At 36.4% G+C, this 20,413-nt stretch overlaps 1 protein-coding gene across 10 annotated transcripts in view; it reads right to left on the bottom strand.

The window, feature by feature from the left end:
• Window positions 1-20,413, bottom strand: part of LOC127978590 (dystrophin-like) — a 110,639-nt gene that overhangs the window by 20,480 nt on the left and 69,746 nt on the right. For 7 of the 10 annotated variants that reach the window (XM_052583690.1, XM_052583398.1, XM_052583771.1 and 4 more), the window contains exons 56-65: window positions 18,268-18,440; window positions 16,554-16,710; window positions 14,371-14,488; window positions 14,014-14,282; window positions 13,699-13,845; window positions 12,927-12,993; window positions 12,701-12,761; window positions 2,471-2,532; window positions 1,512-1,586; window positions 910-1,111 (exon numbers count right to left, since the gene is read on the bottom strand). In XM_052583690.1, the coding sequence (XP_052439650.1) occupies window positions 910-1,111; window positions 1,512-1,586; window positions 2,471-2,532; window positions 12,701-12,761; window positions 12,927-12,993; window positions 13,699-13,845; window positions 14,014-14,282; window positions 14,371-14,488; window positions 16,554-16,710; window positions 18,268-18,440 (1,331 nt within the window). Of the gene's footprint in view, window positions 1-909; window positions 1,112-1,511; window positions 1,587-2,470; window positions 2,533-8,371; window positions 8,623-12,700; window positions 12,762-12,926; window positions 12,994-13,698; window positions 13,846-14,013; window positions 14,283-14,370; window positions 14,489-16,553; window positions 16,711-18,267; window positions 18,441-19,064; window positions 19,220-20,413 lie in introns of those variants that run through there. The other 3 variants (XM_052583932.1, XM_052584098.1, XM_052584013.1) reach the window with 3 other exon arrangements.

Below are 20,413 nucleotides of genomic sequence, written 5' to 3'. Positions count from 1 at the left end.
TTCAGATTTGTTAAAGTTGACAATTATGTGATGAAAGTTCGAGTTGATGTTGACAAGTCTCTGATGACATCCTTAATGAACAAATAAGCCTGAAGCTTAAGCTTAGACTCAAACACCTTGTGCACAGTTATGGCATATGACAAAGCGCTGTCCACATGGCATATGCTCCTATAACAGCTATGTTTTATCTGTTCTTTTGTCTTTGGATCATTATATTTCTCATGGATTTATGCTTGTGCTCAATCAGATCCAGTGCGTGAATTAATTCTACCTAGCAGAGTCTCTCTACTAAAAGTGAAACTGTATTTTAGTTATTAGTTTAGAACTTTTCAGTTTCTAAGATATTTTATTGAGAAACCACAGAAGTGTTTTCAACGCTAAATGATGTACGATCTGTAGCCTGTAGTCTGTGTGTGTGCGCGTTACAATGCAGCAGAGCATTAGATTAGAATGCTGATACCTGTACAAAAAGCTGTTTAAATTGTGCATTCTCCCATTCAGTTTCGAGCATAATCACATGTCTTGTGGAGTGCTTTCGGAGTATGCATTTATTTGTCATTTTAACTGTTTGCAAACAGAGCATAAATGTGGACTTCAATGATTTCTTATCCTATTGTGCCCTCTATAGGACCAGTGACTAGTCAATGTTAAGCTTTAAACGTCAAGGCAAAGCATTAAAGTCTATTAGAGACTAATCGGTGCAACCCCCATTCCAAACCCATATGATCTTTTTAGAATCAAGAAACACAAATTCACTCTTTTGATGCACTGTGGCAAGGACATTCTTCACAGTTTCTCTTTTTGTATTCTACCGAATGACATCATTTGGAATGGCATGAGGGGGAGTAAATGACAGAATTAAAATTTTTGATCTTAATGCATAAACAACAAGAAAAAGGTTGAACGTACGTATCATAGACGTTGAGCAGCCAGTTGAGACACATGTCCACGCACAGAGGCACGTTGACCAGACTGCTGTGCTGCTGCTCTAGACGGTCGTAGATGCTGGTCAGACAGTTGATCACTTGCGTGATGTCCATGAGTTGCTCGTTCTGTTTCAGATTGTGCTGCTCAAAGGCCTCACAGACTGCAGACATGCCCAGAAGATCCACTGTGCACAGAAACAAATAACAATAGTTGCTAATGTGTTCTGAGCAGCTACAGTTCTGCTATGCTGTTTCCAGAATGTTGCTATAGGGTTGCTAAGGTGTTCGGGCTGGTCATTCTGCTCAGCCTGAACTATTATTTAACTTTCCAAGGTCAGCAGTTTGACAACAATTGTGTAATCAAATGTGTGGAAAATGGTAATTCTAAACATCTTTAAATTAAATTTTGATATTTACAACTTACAACAAAATCTGATGGGAGTAAAAATGCTCTTTACCTTTCAGTAAAAGACCCAAAAATATATATTTCAGCTTATTATCACAAGAAAGACAAATGTTCAGAAACAACCTGAAAAAAGATGAACAATGTTGTGTGATCGTGAAGAGTACAGTTTGTGCACTTACAGCAGAGAGCTTTCTGCATTCGTCGGAGTTTCATTGCCGTCCTGTATGCAGAGAACCGTACATTGTTGAGATCCGCTGTTTAGCAAGAGAGGAAAATGTGACAAACGTTCATTTCAGCAAACTCATCATGCAACATTTCATTACTGTCTGAGTCAATCCTCTCATCTCTGCATTTGACAATTTCTAATTTTGATCTCATTTGTCGGGGATCTGAAACACGGGCAACAAATACTTCAAGCTAGATGAGTTTCAGCAGTTTCTCCATTTTTAATCCATTGATCAAAAACAATATGACATTTACTCCAGGGCAATTACACTACCAGATAGATTCAAATATTGCAAATGTTAGCCTTTCAACAATTTATCCATGTATATTAACATATCAATATATTTATTTATATAAACGTTATTTTACATTAACCATTATTTCACAGGCATCGTTGCCAAGTGTAAACATTAAAATGTTAGATTTATACTAATATTCAGTCTCTATCTGTCATAAGCCTCTTAAAAGAACCATCTTCCATTTTAATATATTTTAAAATGTAATTTCTTTGATGGCAAACTAAATTTTTTACTTCTTTACATTACTCCAGTCTCATGTTCCTTCAAAAATCGTTCTAATATGCCGATTTAATGCTCAATAAACATTTGGTTTTATTATCAGTGTTAATAAAATCTAATATTTTCTTAAAAATTTGGTGGAAGCCTAAATACATTAATTCATAATTCTCTGATGAATAGAACGGGAATTTTCTGAAACACAAACCTTTTGCAATGATGCAAAACGGTCCCTTTTGAGTAATTACTAATGCACAATAAAATGTCACATGAAGATCTTCATGATGATTTTTGCTGCCGTCTTTACAGTGTTGTCATGCAAAAATGTTCAAGAATGTACTATTAATATTCAATATCCAGCCCTACTTCATACAACATCAGATCTGAATCTGGCCTACCTAATGACTGGTACAGTTCTGCCATCTTTGGGTGGTCCCAACATGTTGTTTGGGTCTGGTGACTGAAAGAAAAAACATGAAAAACAATAAATAGTACCTCTATCTAAAAAACTAGCTTTATAATAAATACCAAAAGCCAATAAAAGGCTGTAAAGGCTATACAACATCCATAAATGTGTTTATGAGTCATATTCAGTGCTAGAGACTGTGTCATCCATCTACAGTAATACAGTGGGGAGGACAGGCCTACAGTCATTTTACAACAAACAATAAACCTTAGTCCTCAAACTTAAGAATAGATATGTTCTTCAAATAAAGAGCATCTTCAACACACACTCAAAAACATATTATAGTATCACCAGTAACATAACTGTAGTTTAGACATGATGTCTATGATAAAACATCTCTTTTAAAAGAACAGTTCACTCAAAATTAAGCAGTTAATTACTCATTGTCATGATGTTTCTACATTTTGAGTGGAAGACAAAATGTGAATTTTACCAGAATATCCTGGTCTGGTCATTTTATGTACAAAAGAAGTCAATGAGAAATGGGGTTGTTTTAGGCTTTAAAAAAAAGGCAGCATAAACGTATCACAAAATTGGTCCATACAACATTTCCAAAATATAAGTGTTATGAAGTCTTACAATACACACACACAAAACAAGTGTACATTTCTCTTTCACTTCATTGTATTGAAAATAATGGCCAGGATGTTCTTCAAAAACCATTCCTTTTATGTTCCGTGGAAGAAAAAGTCCTACGGGTTTGGAACAACATGAGGGTGAGAATTGACAGATCTTTCATTTTTGAGAGAACAATGCATTTAAGAACAAACAAGGGATAAAAGGGGATTTTTACAAGAGGTTGTAATGTGTTTTCACGTCAATAAAAGGCATAGGATCTTAAAAAAAAATTACTGGAAATATTTAAACTGTCAGTAATAAAAAAGCAAAGGACAAATGCAATAGACCAAAAAAGATACAAATGAAACAAAATGTGCTTTAATGTTTATTTTATGCCAGTATCAAGCAGTTTACAGCCTACTACAGAAATTAATAATCATATGTAAAATAAACAGCAGTATTCACTGTAAGAATTACACTTTTTTTTGTTTCTTAAAGCTACAGAAGTCCTTCACTCAAGAGCAGTGTGTGATTATAAATTTGTCTTTTGTTGTTTGACTAATAAACACACAGTCGCAGCAGGAAAACAGCCCACTGTTACTTTAAGAGCCGCACGGATCCAAATTACCTAAGACACGTATTTTCATTCTCAACTCTTTACGTTCATTTATTACATGACCGACGAAGGTATATATGAATAATCACTAAGTGCAGCATTTTTACACATTTTTGCGTGTATGAGCATTTAGGCGCGCACCTTGAGCTAAAAGATGACTTTACATGTCCGTGTTCTGTTCCGTCTCTAAGCGCATATCTCTTCCAGAGGAGCAGCGAAAGTTCTCTTTCACGCTTTTAAAAACATAAATAAAGATACTTTTATAAATAAAACATGTCCCATTATGCAGATGTCATGTTACATGATTTTACTGTTTTGCACGGGAAATGGGGCTTTTATGGAGGAATGAAAGAGCATAAAGGGGGCAGAATGGGGCACAATAATCGCTTTATCTCGATTCGATTATTGTATTTTCATGACCGTTGGAGGCCAAAATCAAAATGTTTTTTCGATTAATTGCACAGTCCTTCTGGATTGTCTTTGTTTGAATCTTAAAAGAAAGTTTAGACTTCTAGATTCACAACAGTGCCTGCTTTGTTTGTTACAAGGGCTCTTAATGAATCCATTAGTGGAAATGCAATTTACACCACTGAGATGCCTTGTTTTGAAGTGTTGCTATGGGCCGGGATGTTTTTGTGATTTTGGACCTAAGCCAGCCAAGTGGCTCTGCAGAATTCTAATAAGGTAGAAAAACTTCAAAAATAATATTTTATTCCCAGACCCTACAGTGTTTTTAACAGGGAACAACACAGACTGGGGTTTCAAAAAAAAAATTTGTTATTGTTTTTTTAGAAGAATAAGTGTATTTTTTAAGTCAGAGGTCAGAACAAAAGTATGAAAGTAGGGCTGCAGAAAACATCAATGTCTCTGAAATGCAAACATTATGGCCTGGAATCACGGTCACAATTTTGGCGTTCCACTGCATGGTACGACTGCTTTGCACGGCTCAGTACTGTACGGTTCGGTTCGGTACGGTTTTCACTTCCACTGCAGTTTAGCATCACATTAGAGTGGGCGGGATTATTAAAATGTCGTTATTGTTGTGCCGCCTCTACTGCTGCGAGATGAATCGCCTTCGATAATGAACGCGATATTGCGTAGCTTGCAAGTGATCTACGGCTCTGTCTATTAAGTGCTACTCCACTTGAAAGCAGGTGATGGTGATTTAGCGCTAATCACGGAACCAGATTTACAAACTAGATGATCATATCGTTAGATATATCGCTCATCCCTACAAGTGGTTGAACTAGATATTGCAGTCCAAATTAATAATATTGGAGAGGTTTTTTTTCACCCAGCCCATCATCCTCAGCCTTGACGCACACACACACACAGATTGCCAGACTGACAACACCAAGTGTGCACTTCATGATTAAATTAAATACCCTGTGTTTTCCGCCAACTGGCAACCTTTGGGTGCCGGAATACAATTGAGTGAACTGGCAGTGGGCGGGTTTCACAAACCAAAACAAAATTCGACATTCCGGCCCGGAATGCACATTTTCAAAGAAGAATAACTGTAAAGCCGCGTTTCCACCGCAGGAACTTTACCCAGGAACTAGGGACTTGGTCCGGTACTTGGTGTGTTTCCACCGCAGGAACCAGGAACTAAATAAAAGTTCCGGGTAAAAAAATGCCCCCCAGAAAGTCCCTGCTGGCGAGGTGGTACTTTTTTAAAGTTCAGGAACTTTCGGGGGCGCGACTTTGGCGCTAAACATGCTGATTGGTTGAGTTCACGCAGCATTGGTTGAGTTCAACCACCATTTATTCGGATCAACATTTTCAAAATATTACTGTTATTGTGTCATGAAATGTAATTTTAAAAGTATTTCAGGCGAGAATGTAGTTGTTTGAAACTCAAATCTGTTGTTTATTTATAAAGACAGCGCCTATTTAAAAATGTGTTTCGCCGATCTCGTAGACGGTGAGCTCCACTCGATCAGCGGGAGCTCAGTCCTCATGTATCCGCAGAGAGCAGCCTCTCCTGGGATAGACTTTCTGATATGTGCCGCTGGCTCTGATGTCTCTTTAGTGGTTAAAACATAACATATAATTCAGCTGCGGGGTAAATCTAACAGGTTTTCTTTGGTCTGTATTCAATTTATCTATATGTTAAAATGAAAATAAAAAGGCAAGTCTATATAATATTTCTTTCATTGTAATGGCTGTATATAACGTTACAATAATCCCTGAACTAAGTAAATTTCTACAGCTGTTATTATGTTTAAATGAAAATGAAAGGAGGCAGTGGTATTTTATATCCTATTTCGTTTTATTGTAAATATGGTGAGGGGAAAATTGCAGTAGCCAAAGCAATCTGAGTTCACGCAGCATTGGTTGAATTCAACCACCATTTATTCGGATAATTTTCAAATATTACTGTTATTGTGTCATGAAATGTAATTTTAAAAGTATTTCAGGCGAGAAGTAGTTGTTTAAAACTCAAATCTATGGTTTATTTATAAAGATCATGCCTATTTAAAAAATGTGTTTCGCCGATCTCGTAGACGGTGAGCTCCACTCGATCAGCGGGAGCTCAGTCCTCATGTATCCGCAGAGAGCAGCCTCTCCTGGGATAGACCTTCTGATATGTGCCGCTGGCTCTGATGTGTCTTTAGTGGTTAAACATAACATATAATTCAGCTGCGGGGTAAATCTAACAGGTTTTCTTTGGTCTGTATTCAATTTATCTATATGTTAAAATGAAAATAAAAAAGGCAAATCTATATAATATTTCGTTTCATTGTAATGGCTGCATATACACATTTCCCTGAACTAAGTACATTTCTGCAGCTGTTATTATGCTTAAATGAAAACGAAAGGAGGCAGTGGTATTTGATATCATATTTCGTTTTATTGTAAATATACAGTAAGGAAAATTGCAGTAGCCATGACGAGCAGACTGAAGTTATCAAGTACGCTGCTGTTTATAGATTTACCGGACTTGCGTCGTCGCGGATATCACACTCCTGAGACGAATGCACAAAGTCTGAACCAACTACCGAGGATGCACGTCCAAAATCAGCGTACTTTTTAAAAAAAAAATTTTATCAGCGGTACTTTGTATTGAGAAACGCGTGCAGACCTACGTCACCAGTCTATTTGCCTAATCTACCCGGTACTTTACACCGCGGTGGAAACGCAGAAAGCAACAGGTCTGGGGGGAAAAAAGTTCCTGGGAAAAAAAGTTCCTGGTACAAATGTTCCGGGTAATTTCGGTGGAAACGCGGCATAAGAGACCGTAGCATCATTTTTCAGATATACAAGTATGTTAACTTAGCATGTTTCTTATATATCTGCAAACAATTTATGGTATTTTTATGCTTTAGTAGAGTCAAAATCTTACATACAGCACCTTCAATAATAATAATAAAAGAAAATAGCTCACTGCTTTGAAAAATGCTATAGAAATAAGTCTGAACTGAATTCAAAATATCTCTCTTCAGGTTTACTCCAAGCATGCATAGGAAAAAAACATAATATACATGTATATATTCATATTACTACAAGCATGACAATCAAAAGTTTGCGATTGTTAAGACATTGAAAATATGTTTTACGTTGGCATTTATGATTAAAATAAATGAATAAAATTAAGATTATTCTTGTAATATCAAAGCTGGGTTTCCAGCAGTCATTACTTCAGTCTTCAGCATCACATGATGCTTCAGAAATCATTCTAATATGATGATCTGGTGCTCAATAAACATTACTTATAATTGTTGAAATTATTAAACTTAATATGTTAGTGGAAACTTTGACTTTGATGAATAGAAAGTTGAATGATTAATTTTTAATTAATTTTTATTTATTTATTTTTTTCTGAAGCACTGTAAAAGGGTCTGTAAACATCATAATATCTGTCATGATATTTTAGAAAGGAGTAATCTTTGACATCAAAAAGTGAAACCCCCAACATACAATTTCTCTCTAGGCTTTGAACTGAGACCCAGTCAGTATCTGGCAGCGCCCTCTAGGTTCAGGTAGACTCGGTAGAGCATGCCAATGGCCTGATAGCAAATTTCCCACAGAGAACTCCATACCTGCACATCTCAAAACGGTGCATGAGCGGAAGTACAGCAGTAATGTGGGGTTGGACAAGAAGGAATGCCCACCTACATGCATGCATCTAAAAGCACAGGGTTCACATACACCATCACACAGACACCTCTAATTGTGGCTCTTGGTTATGGTTGAAAGGAAACGCAGCCATAAGTAACGTTATGTGGTTAAAACCAAAACAGCGATTTTCTGTATGGCATAATATTAACTTATGGAAAGCGCACGAATATGGAGGAGCCTTAAAGGCCAAGCGTCGTTGTCAACATAAAGATTCCCAATCAAATACAGCTCGAAAACATACATGACAATATGAACGCCACGTTAGGTTTATCAGTCTGCATGCTGCAAGAAGGGCACAGCAGATGCATCAGGAACTATCGAGATGTTTTGCATTAAAAAAAATAAACAAATCAAGCGCTGAACGGACATGTCGCTGCACTGGCTCCATGTAAAAACCGAACAAGCACCTGCTAGGCTGCAAGGAAGACGAGAAAGGAAAAGAAGCAGCAGCAATAAGGCAGATGGACGAATGCAAAACTCCTTCGGCGTCCTCTACTCGCACGATCCGACATTCATTCGTGTTTGCATTGCACTTACTTTCTTAAGTTCTCCCTCATCTCGCCTCTCGGTAATCGCCGAATCCAAAGTGTTTATTTCTAAAAGCCCAAATGGTTTGATGTTGTTTGGGGCGAATCACCTCCGCGGTGCTCCCTCTCTACAGGGGAAAAAGCATCCGAGTTCCCTGCGATCTCCCTCAGCCAGAGCGGCTCAGACGAGGCGGAGCTTTTCCTCCAGCTCCCTTTCCCTTCCCCCTCCAACTCCGTTCTCTCACTCTCTCTCTCGCGCTCACTTACAGGCTGTGCCCCAAACCTAGCATGCAGCTACCTGGACCGCATTTTAGTGTATCGATGGCGCGTTCTATTCGAGCTTTACGTGAAAATCGTAATGCGGAAAAAAAACAGAAAAAAATCCTGGATTGTAATGTTCTATCGTGCCACCTGTCTCCGCAAAGTTCTAAAACAAACGTGTTCAAACTGAACGTCTGAATGCTCCAAAAAAAAACAAAAAACACACACACAATTAACTACATAACTTGCGATTGATGCTGAAAATACTCGAATATAAAACGGTCCACGATGATAATCAAAATGCTCGAATAGAAGTCTATGATGGGGGAAAAAATTAATTAATGGAACATTAGCGTGTTTATTATGGGAGTATTCAAACATTGCATTCAACTATTTGGTGAATAACACTGGCACATTCAAACATTCGATCCAAGCATGCGGAAATAGTTTAAAGGGGTCATATGATGCGTTTTCTATTTTTACTTTCTCTTTGGAGTGTAAAGTCTCAAATCCTAAAAGATATTCTTTATAAAAGTTACATCAACTACACCCCCCTAAAACACTCGTTCTAACACGCCTCCACGTGGGAAGATTTGCATAACGCCACCCAAATGTTCATGCAAAGGAAGAAGGCATAAGGGCCGTAACATAGTCAACGCGAGAAACGCGTGCGATGCCCTCCCTTTCATAGTCTAAACAGTGGACACAAGTGTCACGGGCGATGCTTGTATGCAATACACCGCTTACGCAACGGGGGTAGTAGAGTCGGGTGATATTAGTAGAGTCGGGTCGCGTGATATTCAGATCACAATGGCAACTGAAGAGGAGTGTATTCTGTAGCTGATTTTACATCGGCGGCAACAAAGGCAACGCAGAGATAGATAATTTTTCCTCTTCGCCCGCCATTGTATTCAAACCTTCTTTTTCTGTAAACACAATATACTTGAATTAATGTACAATACTTACAATGTCGCCCCCACCGACAAGGCATAGTATTGCGTGCATCGGCGCGTTGCGTATCAAAAACTAGGACGACACATTTGGCTACGCACCGATGCATAATGGCGGCTGAAGCGTAACGATGCGTAGCCTCGAAGAACGCGTATGCGTACAGATGCGTTAACTATGAAACGGCCCTAAATCTTATTCTCTCTGCCATGTAATGGAAATGCTGTTACATCGAGTGATTCGTTGGTGAACCAGATATCACTAAACTGCAGTGTTTTGAACTCACTCACAACTGACTCGGAAGAGAAGACAATGCTGAATAAAGTCATAGTTTTTGCTATTTTTTTGGACCAAAATGTATTTTCAATGCTTCAAAAAAATCTAACTGACCCTCTGATGTCACATGGACTACTTTGATGAGGTTTTTCTTACCTATCTGGACATGAACAGTATACCATACACACACTTTCAACGGGGGACAGAAAGCTCTCGGACTAAATCTAAAATATCTTAAACTGTGATCCCGAAAATTAACGGAGGTCTTACAGGTTTGGAACAACATGAGGGTGAGTAATTAATGACATAATTTAAATTTTTCGGTGAACTAACCCTTTAACTAATTTGTTTGGCTTTCCAAAAGACAATATTCACTTTTTCATGCCTAGAGCTGATCCGTGCTGGTTCCTGAGGAAATACATAAACAAAAAATACGTAAATTGCTGAATCGGCCTTCACCATGGATGAAGCGGGGTCCAACCTGGGGTCGTCACGTGGTTGCACGCATATTGCTCCATTCTCAAGCCCGCCCACCTCTGCTCACTCAAGGCCGTGGTGTGTGATGCTATTTCGTTGAGAAAGTGAAACTACTTTCTAGTTCTGTCACACGCTTGAGGTATTTAGCCAATCACAACGCAGTGCATAGTTGGTCAATCAGAGTACACCTAGCCTTTCAGAATGATGAGTTTTGTAAAAATCAAAGCGTTTCAGAAGGCGGGGCATAGAGGAGAAACAATAATGTACACTATGTGGATTTTTTTTTTTTTTTACATTAAAAATTTTTTTTTTAAAACATTTTTTTACATTTTTTTATTTTACTGCATAAACACATTTCATTATACCAAATAGACAAAATAATGTTCTTTTTAGCAGCATCATATGACCCTGTTAAATGTTATAACAAACCGGCCCACACACGCACGCACACAGAGAATGTTTTAATGCGCCTATTAAATTTTTTTTTTTAAATGTATTTCTGATTCAAAAATCATGTTTACCAGCTCACTAGGATTTGAGACAACTACTTGGTGTGAAAATAATCAGTAAAATTACTTACTATCTCGTCGGAAAGGTCTGGATGTGTTCTCTGACAAAAGCTGGTGCTTCAGTTGCAGGGCAGGAATCTCATTTTATGAGTCATACATTTTGCAAAAATTCTAAATAAATTGTGATCCACATAATATGCAATAATTTGATTAATGCATTGGATGGTATGGAGTTCATGCAGTTTATGAGTAAAAATCATATTAAGGTTTATGGGTAAAATATTTCATTGGTTAACATTTTTAGAATAACTTTCCTTTCTGACACTAATGAACATTTAGATCACTAGTGTAGGCCTACATATACAGTATATATAAATGTCATGAAACTTGGATTCATACTTGTTTCGTATAAATGAGTGAATGAACTACTGATCTGTTAAGCATTAATGTTTGTTGATGACTTATTAATGAAAGTTATTATAAAGCGATCCCCTTTTTTGTCCCGCAGCTTATCACATGCAATAGGCTGGAAATAACAAATTCGATTGCCATGTGACTGCAAGTACAGTTCATAATCTAAATGACATTCATAATCTATGACAGCATTATTAAGAGTCAGTTCTCTCCTAACTGAAGTCAGATTCATGCACTGCCATGAGCATAAATGCTGCCCCGAATTTATATGAAGGTTGTATATACTTTAGATTAAATGAATTACCCTAGTCCAAATGAATGAGTAATAACATGCATTACAGGCTGGGGGGTTTCAACTTGGTTGTTTAGGATTGATCTACATTACACAAAATCTAGCAAAGGTATTATTTTCTTTAAAAAGTCTTAATGTGCAAGACACCCAAGTAGGAGAGAACGGGGTGAGCTGTGCCACTTCAAGTTGTCCTCTAGGCAAGGTAAAATGAGATCGAGGTGAAAGTATTACTCATAATTGTATTGCATGATGTCTGCTACAGTATCTAGTGAAATAAGAAGAAAGCATTTATATCATATAGCTATGGAATATGACTTCTAAAAAGGTGCTAAATTAAACATCAAGGGGTAAATTTAATAGTTTGAACAATTCACTAATGAACATCCATTCCAAAGTCTTATTTTCCTAATCATGATTCATATTTTGATAAACCAGCCATCAGGTTTAATATCCAGGACATCTGAACATTCTGTAATATTATTTCCTGTATTTTTATGTAAAACTTTGTTGAGCCACTATCACATCCTTTTCTCACAGGTACTATTAAGGGTAAAAATACTTCAAATAACTCAAAACTAATCTTTAGTGAAATAATATGCATGGTTTTATACACTGGCAACATGTATGTATAGAGGTGCTGTATATTCTTGACCTTGGATAAGATTGCTTAGACATAAAATTCATTATAGAAGCTCTGACAATGCATTTCTACATTGCAGGAATATTATTAGTATTAAAATAAAATGCAAAATATTCAGTCACTATTAGTTGCATTTGAAGGGATGACATTTTACTTCCCTTTAGACTTGTATTATTTAGTTTTGTAACTACACACATTCATGCATCACTTGTTACAAAGAGCAAAAATATCTGGTTGGTTATCTGCAGGAATGTTCTCAGCTATATGTGATGCATGCTGCTACATCCATTGGCAGAGCCTAATGTATCATCTTAGATTATTCTGCACAAATTTTCCTAGTTGATATCTCTGTTCGGAAAAAAAAAGGTCATAGAAAATCACTTTTCTTTGGTAGTCTGCCACCAGCTGTGATATATTTCTTAGTCTGGGAGCTTTCATAGTGTTGAAATTCTATTTGTTAATTCAGTGTGGACCTTGAATGCGCCTGACATCAACATGTGGGCTGAGTTTCGGAAGACTTACTTGATATAGTAGGGGACATTGTTGGGTGAAATAGACCGTTCAAGAGGGCTTTCAACGGACACTGTGTGCAGAAAAGAAAAAAACCCATGTTCAAAGCCCTTTCTAATCAAACACTTCTTCATGTTTAGTGAGAACATAAAATACACAGGATTAGTATAAAAGTATTAAGATATGACAATTACAATATTCATAATATTGCAAAAAAGAATAACAAAAACACACTCACCATGCAGGAAATCCTGAGACTGGGGCCTTGAGTCCTTCAGCTGGGTCAGATGTTCCTCAATGGAGATCTAAAAAACACAGAAGTTGCCAAGGGAACATTTCTATGATTTGTGAAGCTTAAGTTTGCCATCTACCATTTTTATTTTATTTCAGGTTTTCAAATGCTTTTCAGCATTACACTGAACAGAAATTATTCATAAAAGCTTCCGTTGAAATAAATATTAAAACAATACAAATATATTGAATAAAATGTTTTGTCCAGAATATTTCATCGTGATTGTTTTTGCTTCTGTCCTACGGCCTTTTATTAAATAATGCCTTTGTGTCTTTCGTCAAATCTCTGAAAGACAGATTATTTCTGTGATCTCCTTGTTGCATCTATTACTGACATGTACACTTTTCTACAACTGCTCAAAGATTGCACAAAGATTTATTTCAGAAACTAAATCTGTGACCTATAAACTGTTGGTCCATTGGAATGAATGTTAAACTGAATTTAACATAAAATCAAAACTACTTTGTGAGTACACATAACTAATTTCTTTATTGTGAACAATTAATTAGTGCATATTATTATTAAACTAGGTTGACTTTAATTGTAATCTTTAATCAAAATGTAATAATTGGCCTTTCACCTGAACCAACTGTCCTTTTTGCTGTTGCCACTAAGGCCATGTTGGCTATTGGATGATGTTAACCAATAGCCAAATAGCTATATAGGCATTATTAAGTAATTCACATTGACTTCAAATAAGAAGAAGAGGGATGGATACCTGCAGGAGCCTCCATCTCATGTTGAGGTCATCAATTCTGCTCAGGTTGTCTGGAGAGAGCTGAATGTCAGGTGGTCTAAATGTGGAGGCCAGTTGGTTGACCTGATTTACATTATCCTGGATGGGAGCTATTTCCTCCTGGAACGCCTGAAAATATACATAAAAGCCTTTATGTCTTTTGTCCAAAAGGCTTAAAAATAAAAATATAAATATATAAACATGCTACTCCAAGGTACTTCAGATAATACAATGGTATTGCCATGGAACATGTCCAAAAAATCTTATCTCTTATAACATGGCACATTGTACACTGACCTTTACTCTGTCGATGTGGTTTTGCAAATCATCTAGGAGCAGCTCTCCAGCAGGCTTCCAAGAATTCTTCACGGTCTCAGCCTGGCGGAGCTTAAAGTCCAGCTGATCCTGAGCGTCCTGGAGCTCCATCAGCCTCTCCAAGGCCAGTTCCAGCTGTTGCTGCCAGTCAACGGAAGCTGCACCCAGATTCTTCCATCCCACTGTTACATCCTCCACTTCTTTATGCAAGATGCGGCCCACATTTTGAACCCTCTCCTCAGGACTTACATCTGGGTGGAACACAAGAAGTCAAATACAGGTTACAGCATCTGGAATTTATTGTATTAGGCGTACGTGTAAGGGCCGGAGATTTCATACCCTTTTGTCCAGGCCTCTGTTTAATACCCTCACGAGGCATCTCAGCGAGAAAGGTTTTAGCATTGTTGAGTGTTCCGTTGATCACAGGTTCTTTGGCACCCAGCTCTCTTCTGAAGCCCTATGAAACCAAAATGACTTGCTATCAACAGGACTGAATGTCACAATGAGGGGTAAACATTTGTGCAACTTTAGCACACATGCCAAAACCCTGTGAAAACCAGCATCTTATTCGCATACTTAACCAGCTGCTATTTGTGCTGTATAGTGATGCCTCATGCATATTTAAATGAAGCCATTGTCATTCCTTCCTGGGCAAACATGCCTTCTCCGTATACATATAGGGCTCATTATAGAACGCACTGGATTCAAAAATATCAGTGCAAGCGGATACAATTAACACAGAATGGTTACCAATGATTGTGTACATTTTCTAGTGATCTTGCTGGGCACATTTCCATGCAATTGTTCCATTCAAACTGACATGAACCTTTTTTTATACATATTTTTTAATAACTGCATGACATGCATAAATCCTTCTAAGAACCATGTGCTATGCAGATATTGCATACCAGTTTTAACTAAAACTATATATAAAAATTAAATAGAATAAGAAACTGAGCAATTCCAAGAGGGTCAAAAGTTGAAATAAAATCAAATATAAATAAATTACGGAAAAAGTGCTAAAATTACTAAAAATGAAAATGAGAAAATGAAGCTAAATATAAATAAATGAGAGAAATAATCTAATAATAAATAAATCACATAAAATTGCTAAAATTAAACTGAAATAAATTAAATAAAAAGTCAAAATACAGTATTAATAAATGCTATAATAATACACAGATAATACTAAAATAACACCCCCATGTGACACTATCAGTGGGTACATTTCATTAATTCATTCTTGTTTTCATGAGCAAGCAAATCCTAAAAAATTTTATTTCACCCATTAAACTGAAAACAAATAAAACAACCATTGTAAGATATAAAAGGAAGTTGATCATTTTAATTTTCTATTTATTCTCTATTTTATTTCTTTGTTTATTGCTCATGAGAATTTTTCTGTTTTCAAATTTTCTAATGGTAATAAAATACATGATTCTCAAGTATTGTCAAATTTGAGTGACAAGTTGAATATAAAATGTGCCCTTTTACATGAACGACAGCAGCATCCGAGTTCGCATGAATTCCTTGAGTTTTGGTAAAACCTCATGATCATGTTATCTAGCATGGAGAAGTGTCCGAAGAGCATCCTATGTTTTAATAGATTTGATGAAATCTGACTGTGGCGAGTGGGGCGGGGCCGAGAGCCGTGGGAACAGAGCGAGGCTGGTGGAGTAATTGGAAATGAAGGACACCTGCTCGACCCACCGGTCTCAAATCCCATTGAGGAGATAGAAGGATATAAAAGAGCAGCGACGACAGTGATGGACAAGAGAGGACGAGGACAGAGGATCGATTTATTTTGTGTTTTGCTTTTGTTTGTGTGCGGCAGTCGTCCGTGAGGCAGTTTTGATTATTAAAGTTATTTTGATTGTCTGCCGGTTCCCGCCTCCTCCTTCCCGATGAATATGAAGTTTGTAATGTGATACACTGACCTTTTTTGGAAACTGAATTCTTGTGTTCAACACCATATATTTAATTAGCTACATTTCTACCATAACTTTTCTGTTTTCAAACTTTATATCCAGGTTCGAGTGGAGAAATAAATTCTAGGTTTCATTGTGTGCACAGCAATGTCAATTTATCTAATAGTCTGCAGAAACTTTGTTCAATTAAATTTCGGCTGAGACTTTCTTTGCAGCTCCTACACACACGCCAGTTTCCTTCCCAGTTAACTGCACCTGTAGAGTGTGTGACAGTGACTCAGCTGTCACCGGCAGCACACGCTCACTGAGCTCCCTACACTAACTCCTCCACGACCGCATCCTGTTTACAGCGGCCCCTGACAGCTGACGGCCATCAGCAGATGTTAATTGGTCCGCACAACCATTCAAAGAGACAAGGGACTTTGCACCTCTCCTACGCAAGATATCATCTCCATCTGTTTAAATATTTAAGAAGAACAGACTCCGATAATGATCACACTTGGGCACAACAAAAGACAGACTGCATAAATCACGTCTTAAACGGCAGTTCTCATGCTTTCAGTGAGGGGCGAAGAGGATGCGTCCTGGACTCACCTTGTGTGTAAGTAGTTGTTGGTGCACGGTCGGCACATCACCTCCTACTGGTTTCTGCTTCTCTAACTCCTCCCTCTTCAGCTGCAGCCAGTTGAGCAGCTCTTGTAAGGACATGTGCATGTGTTTCCACTGATCCACACCTGCATCCAGATAGGGCCTGAGGAGTCGAATGGATTGTAAGATGCGACACTGTCAAGTGTCAAATCACAAACACCACTAGAGAGCACCATACGGTATAAACTGTCAGACCGCAATTGGATTTCACAAAGAACGTGCTGCGTAAAGGTGGAGATTTGAGAAATCTTTGTATTTGAATATGCATGAACATTTAAAAAGCTCTTACCAAGGCAAATGTGATTCCTAATGGAACTCAAATTTGCATTCAAACGTCATGAATTCAGACATTGTGTGAAAGCATCGCAGATTGCGCCTGGAGAAAATTACAGACTTGAAAGCTAAACTAAAATATTTGTACATTCTCTGGAAACACGAGTGATGCAAAGTGCGTCAACATGTGTTTGTAGTTGGTTAATATCCCATAATTTAACAGCACATTTGAATGTTTACGGGTCTCTGATGTTAAAGATAATAATTATAAAAATATGATATTAAAATATTTGGTAACACTTTAGAATAAGGTTCCATTAGTTAATGTTAGTTAATGTATTAATTAACATGAACAAACAATGAATAATACATTTATTACTGTATTTATTAATCTTCGTTAATGTTAGTTAATGAAAATACAGTTATTCATTGTTAGTTCATGGTAATTCACAGTGCATTAACTAATGTTAACAAGCACAACTTTTGATTTAAATAATGCATTAGTAAATGTTGAAATTAACATGAACTAAGACTTATAAATGCTGTAGGATGATTGTTCTTGCTTAGTTCATGGTAACGAAAGTAGTTAACTAACATTAACTAATGGAACCTTATTCTAAAGTCTTACCAAATATTTGTACATTTTCTGGAAATACGAGTGATGCAAAGCGCGTCAACGTGTGTTTCTAGTTGGTTAATATCCCATAATTTAACAGCACATTTAAATGTTTGCAGGTCTCTGATGTCAAAGATAATAATGATAAAAATATGAATCAGTTTTATTATGATCAATAACATTTTTAGTAGTATGTCTCCGTTATCATAACAAATACAATAAAATAATGAATTAATTATAAAAAATAAAGACAGAAATAGTATTCAGTTATACATTACAATAATTATACATTTTGAAATATATTACAATAGTAAATTGTAATACTATCTCACAATATTAGTGTTTTTACTGTAGTTTTGAGCACATTAATGGAGCCTTGGTGAGGAGAAGAGACTTTATTAAAAATGTAAAAACCCTAGTGTGATTGTATATATATATATATATATATATATATATATATATATACACATACATATACTGACATGGTGTTATGTCATGGTATATTGCCACCAAAGATCATAGTGTTATATGAGCTATCATTCATTTCTGTAATTCAAACAATCTAGGGCAAATAACACAAGTGTAATAATTATGTTAAGGATCCCTAAGTAAAAGGATTTTGACTTTAAACAAAGTCAAATAAATGCAATGGTTTGGACATAGTATTACACAGGCCTGGGGCTTGTATATGATCATATATATTTTTCAAAGCCAGTTTCTGCTCCGCATGAATTATTCCCAGGTTAAATATAGATGATTAATTTGTCTTACCTTATATTCATAACTTTGTTACAGAGCTCATGCCACCGATGCCCCATGTCATCAAGCCTTTTTTGTAGCACCACGGCATTGTCCGTCCCCTCCAGAGATGACACAATACGCTGCCCGTTTTCATCTAATGAATGATACATCTCCCGGTGGGCATCAATCTCTGCCTGGAGATCCTGCAAGGATTAAAAGAGATCACAGACATCCAAGTTACAGTTCACCATGTGATTAGGGCTTTCTTTTTCTTCCCCTGATACTTGTTACATCTACTGTGTAAACTTCTGGAATATTTGTTTGATATGATATGATATGATATGATATGATATAATATAATATAATATAATATAATATAATATAATATAATATAATATAATATAATATAATATATTTTTCATTTAAAATCTTGATTTTGATTTAAATACAAAATAGTCAATATTTCCTGATGTTATTAAAATTGCATTTTAGATGTATTTTAGTATTTCAGAATGTAATGTAAAGCAGCAGCACAAAATTCATGTGACTGAAATGGAATTTTATTTTATCACAATATTTCACAAATGTAATGTGAAATGTAATGATACATTCAAATACTTATAGTATTTATATTATATTATATATTAGAATAGATTAGTGCAATACCATCAACAAACCAATCATTTCATACATTTTCTCTGACTATATTTTAAGAGCTTGTTCCCACAGTTTGAGATGGCAAATTCCAATTTCCTTCAAAGTCATGATACAAGTCAAACAAAGTCAAAGTCACAAAGAAACTGTGGAGCTGACAGTGAAGATCAAACCTTAACATGATATGTCTTCCTGTGCAACATATCCAATGAATGAGCGACATCAAATGAATGGAAAACAGCCCGTCTGACTGTCGGCAGTGACGATCCTTTAATTCCCCCCTATGTGGACGTGTCTGACGCGAGGCGAAGATGAGGGAGAAAAGGACATCACGAAAATGAGCGCAAGAGAATGTATTTTGCGACCATGTGTCTGTATGCGACGTGAGACGAGCTGCAGAATGCCAGTCACGGAGGCACACTGGCCCTGTTGTTTGAGGCACGAGTGGGCACTGCGAGCGAGGAATGGGTCAGAGCTGGTTTTCTGGGAGAACAGAGGCTTCTCTTTATTCCTCACATCTTTGTCTGCCTCTTCATATTTAACTGCGTCTCTGCACCGTTGCCAAATGCACATATCTCCCATACCAGTGAGCAGCGGGCGACCTGGACAATAGACCCATCAGTTTACTCTGCCTTCCTAATTAATAACACATTAGTAGAATATTATTTACTTTCAGCAATTTCATTATAGTGTTTTTGTCCTAAAACAATAGAACCGAATCAGACAACACTTTGTAGAACTACTTAAATCTAAGAAGGAGTACTGTCATATTAATCTTTAAATAAAATCTGTATTTTAACGCAGAAAAGTTGCAGGTGGATGAAGGTATAGATATAGAATGTTTAATAAATGTGTATGCAAATACATAGTAGCTTACGCAGTATTGTGATATTAAAACCAAACACAAAAAGAACTTTACCTCAGATTAGAAAAATAAGCGTAAATTTCACTAAGGACAGAACATTGAGTAGGTTTCCCAAACAGGAGTTTGTAAGTAACCTGCAGGGGGTTTGTGAGTTGATGAAAAACGAATTAATCATATTTAATCTAAATAATAAATATAATTTGTCTTTATTTTTTTAAATTATTTTATAATTACTTGTATAATAGTTAAACAGTTACTAATAATACACAATAGTTAAATATAATACCAATAATAACAATTAAAATAATTATTAATATTTGACATTTTTATAATCATTAACACATATAAAATACTACTACTACTACTAATAAAATTCTTCATATTTTGTTCATTAATATTATCATAGACATCAGAGAACTGTATGCATTCAAATGTATTGTTAAATTACTGAAATTATAACTTTAAATCTCACGGGGCACTTCAACTAAATATTTAACATTAATAAAAAAAAAAATAAATAAATAAAAAAAAAAGGAAAAACCCTGGAGTAGGAATTCTCTTAGTCTCAGCCTCAGACATCACGCCCACGGATCGTTGGCTACACTTCTGATGCATATGGGACACAAAGGGGGAAATTGTCATTGGATTGGTTGAATT

This window comes from Carassius gibelio, chromosome A1, assembly GCF_023724105.1.
Source record: "Carassius gibelio isolate Cgi1373 ecotype wild population from Czech Republic chromosome A1, carGib1.2-hapl.c, whole genome shotgun sequence".
In the NCBI taxonomy this organism is placed as follows: domain Eukaryota; kingdom Metazoa; phylum Chordata; class Actinopteri; order Cypriniformes; family Cyprinidae; genus Carassius; species Carassius gibelio.
The sequence above is the reverse complement of the archived record's forward strand: the minus strand, read 5'-3'. Positions and strand labels throughout refer to the sequence as shown.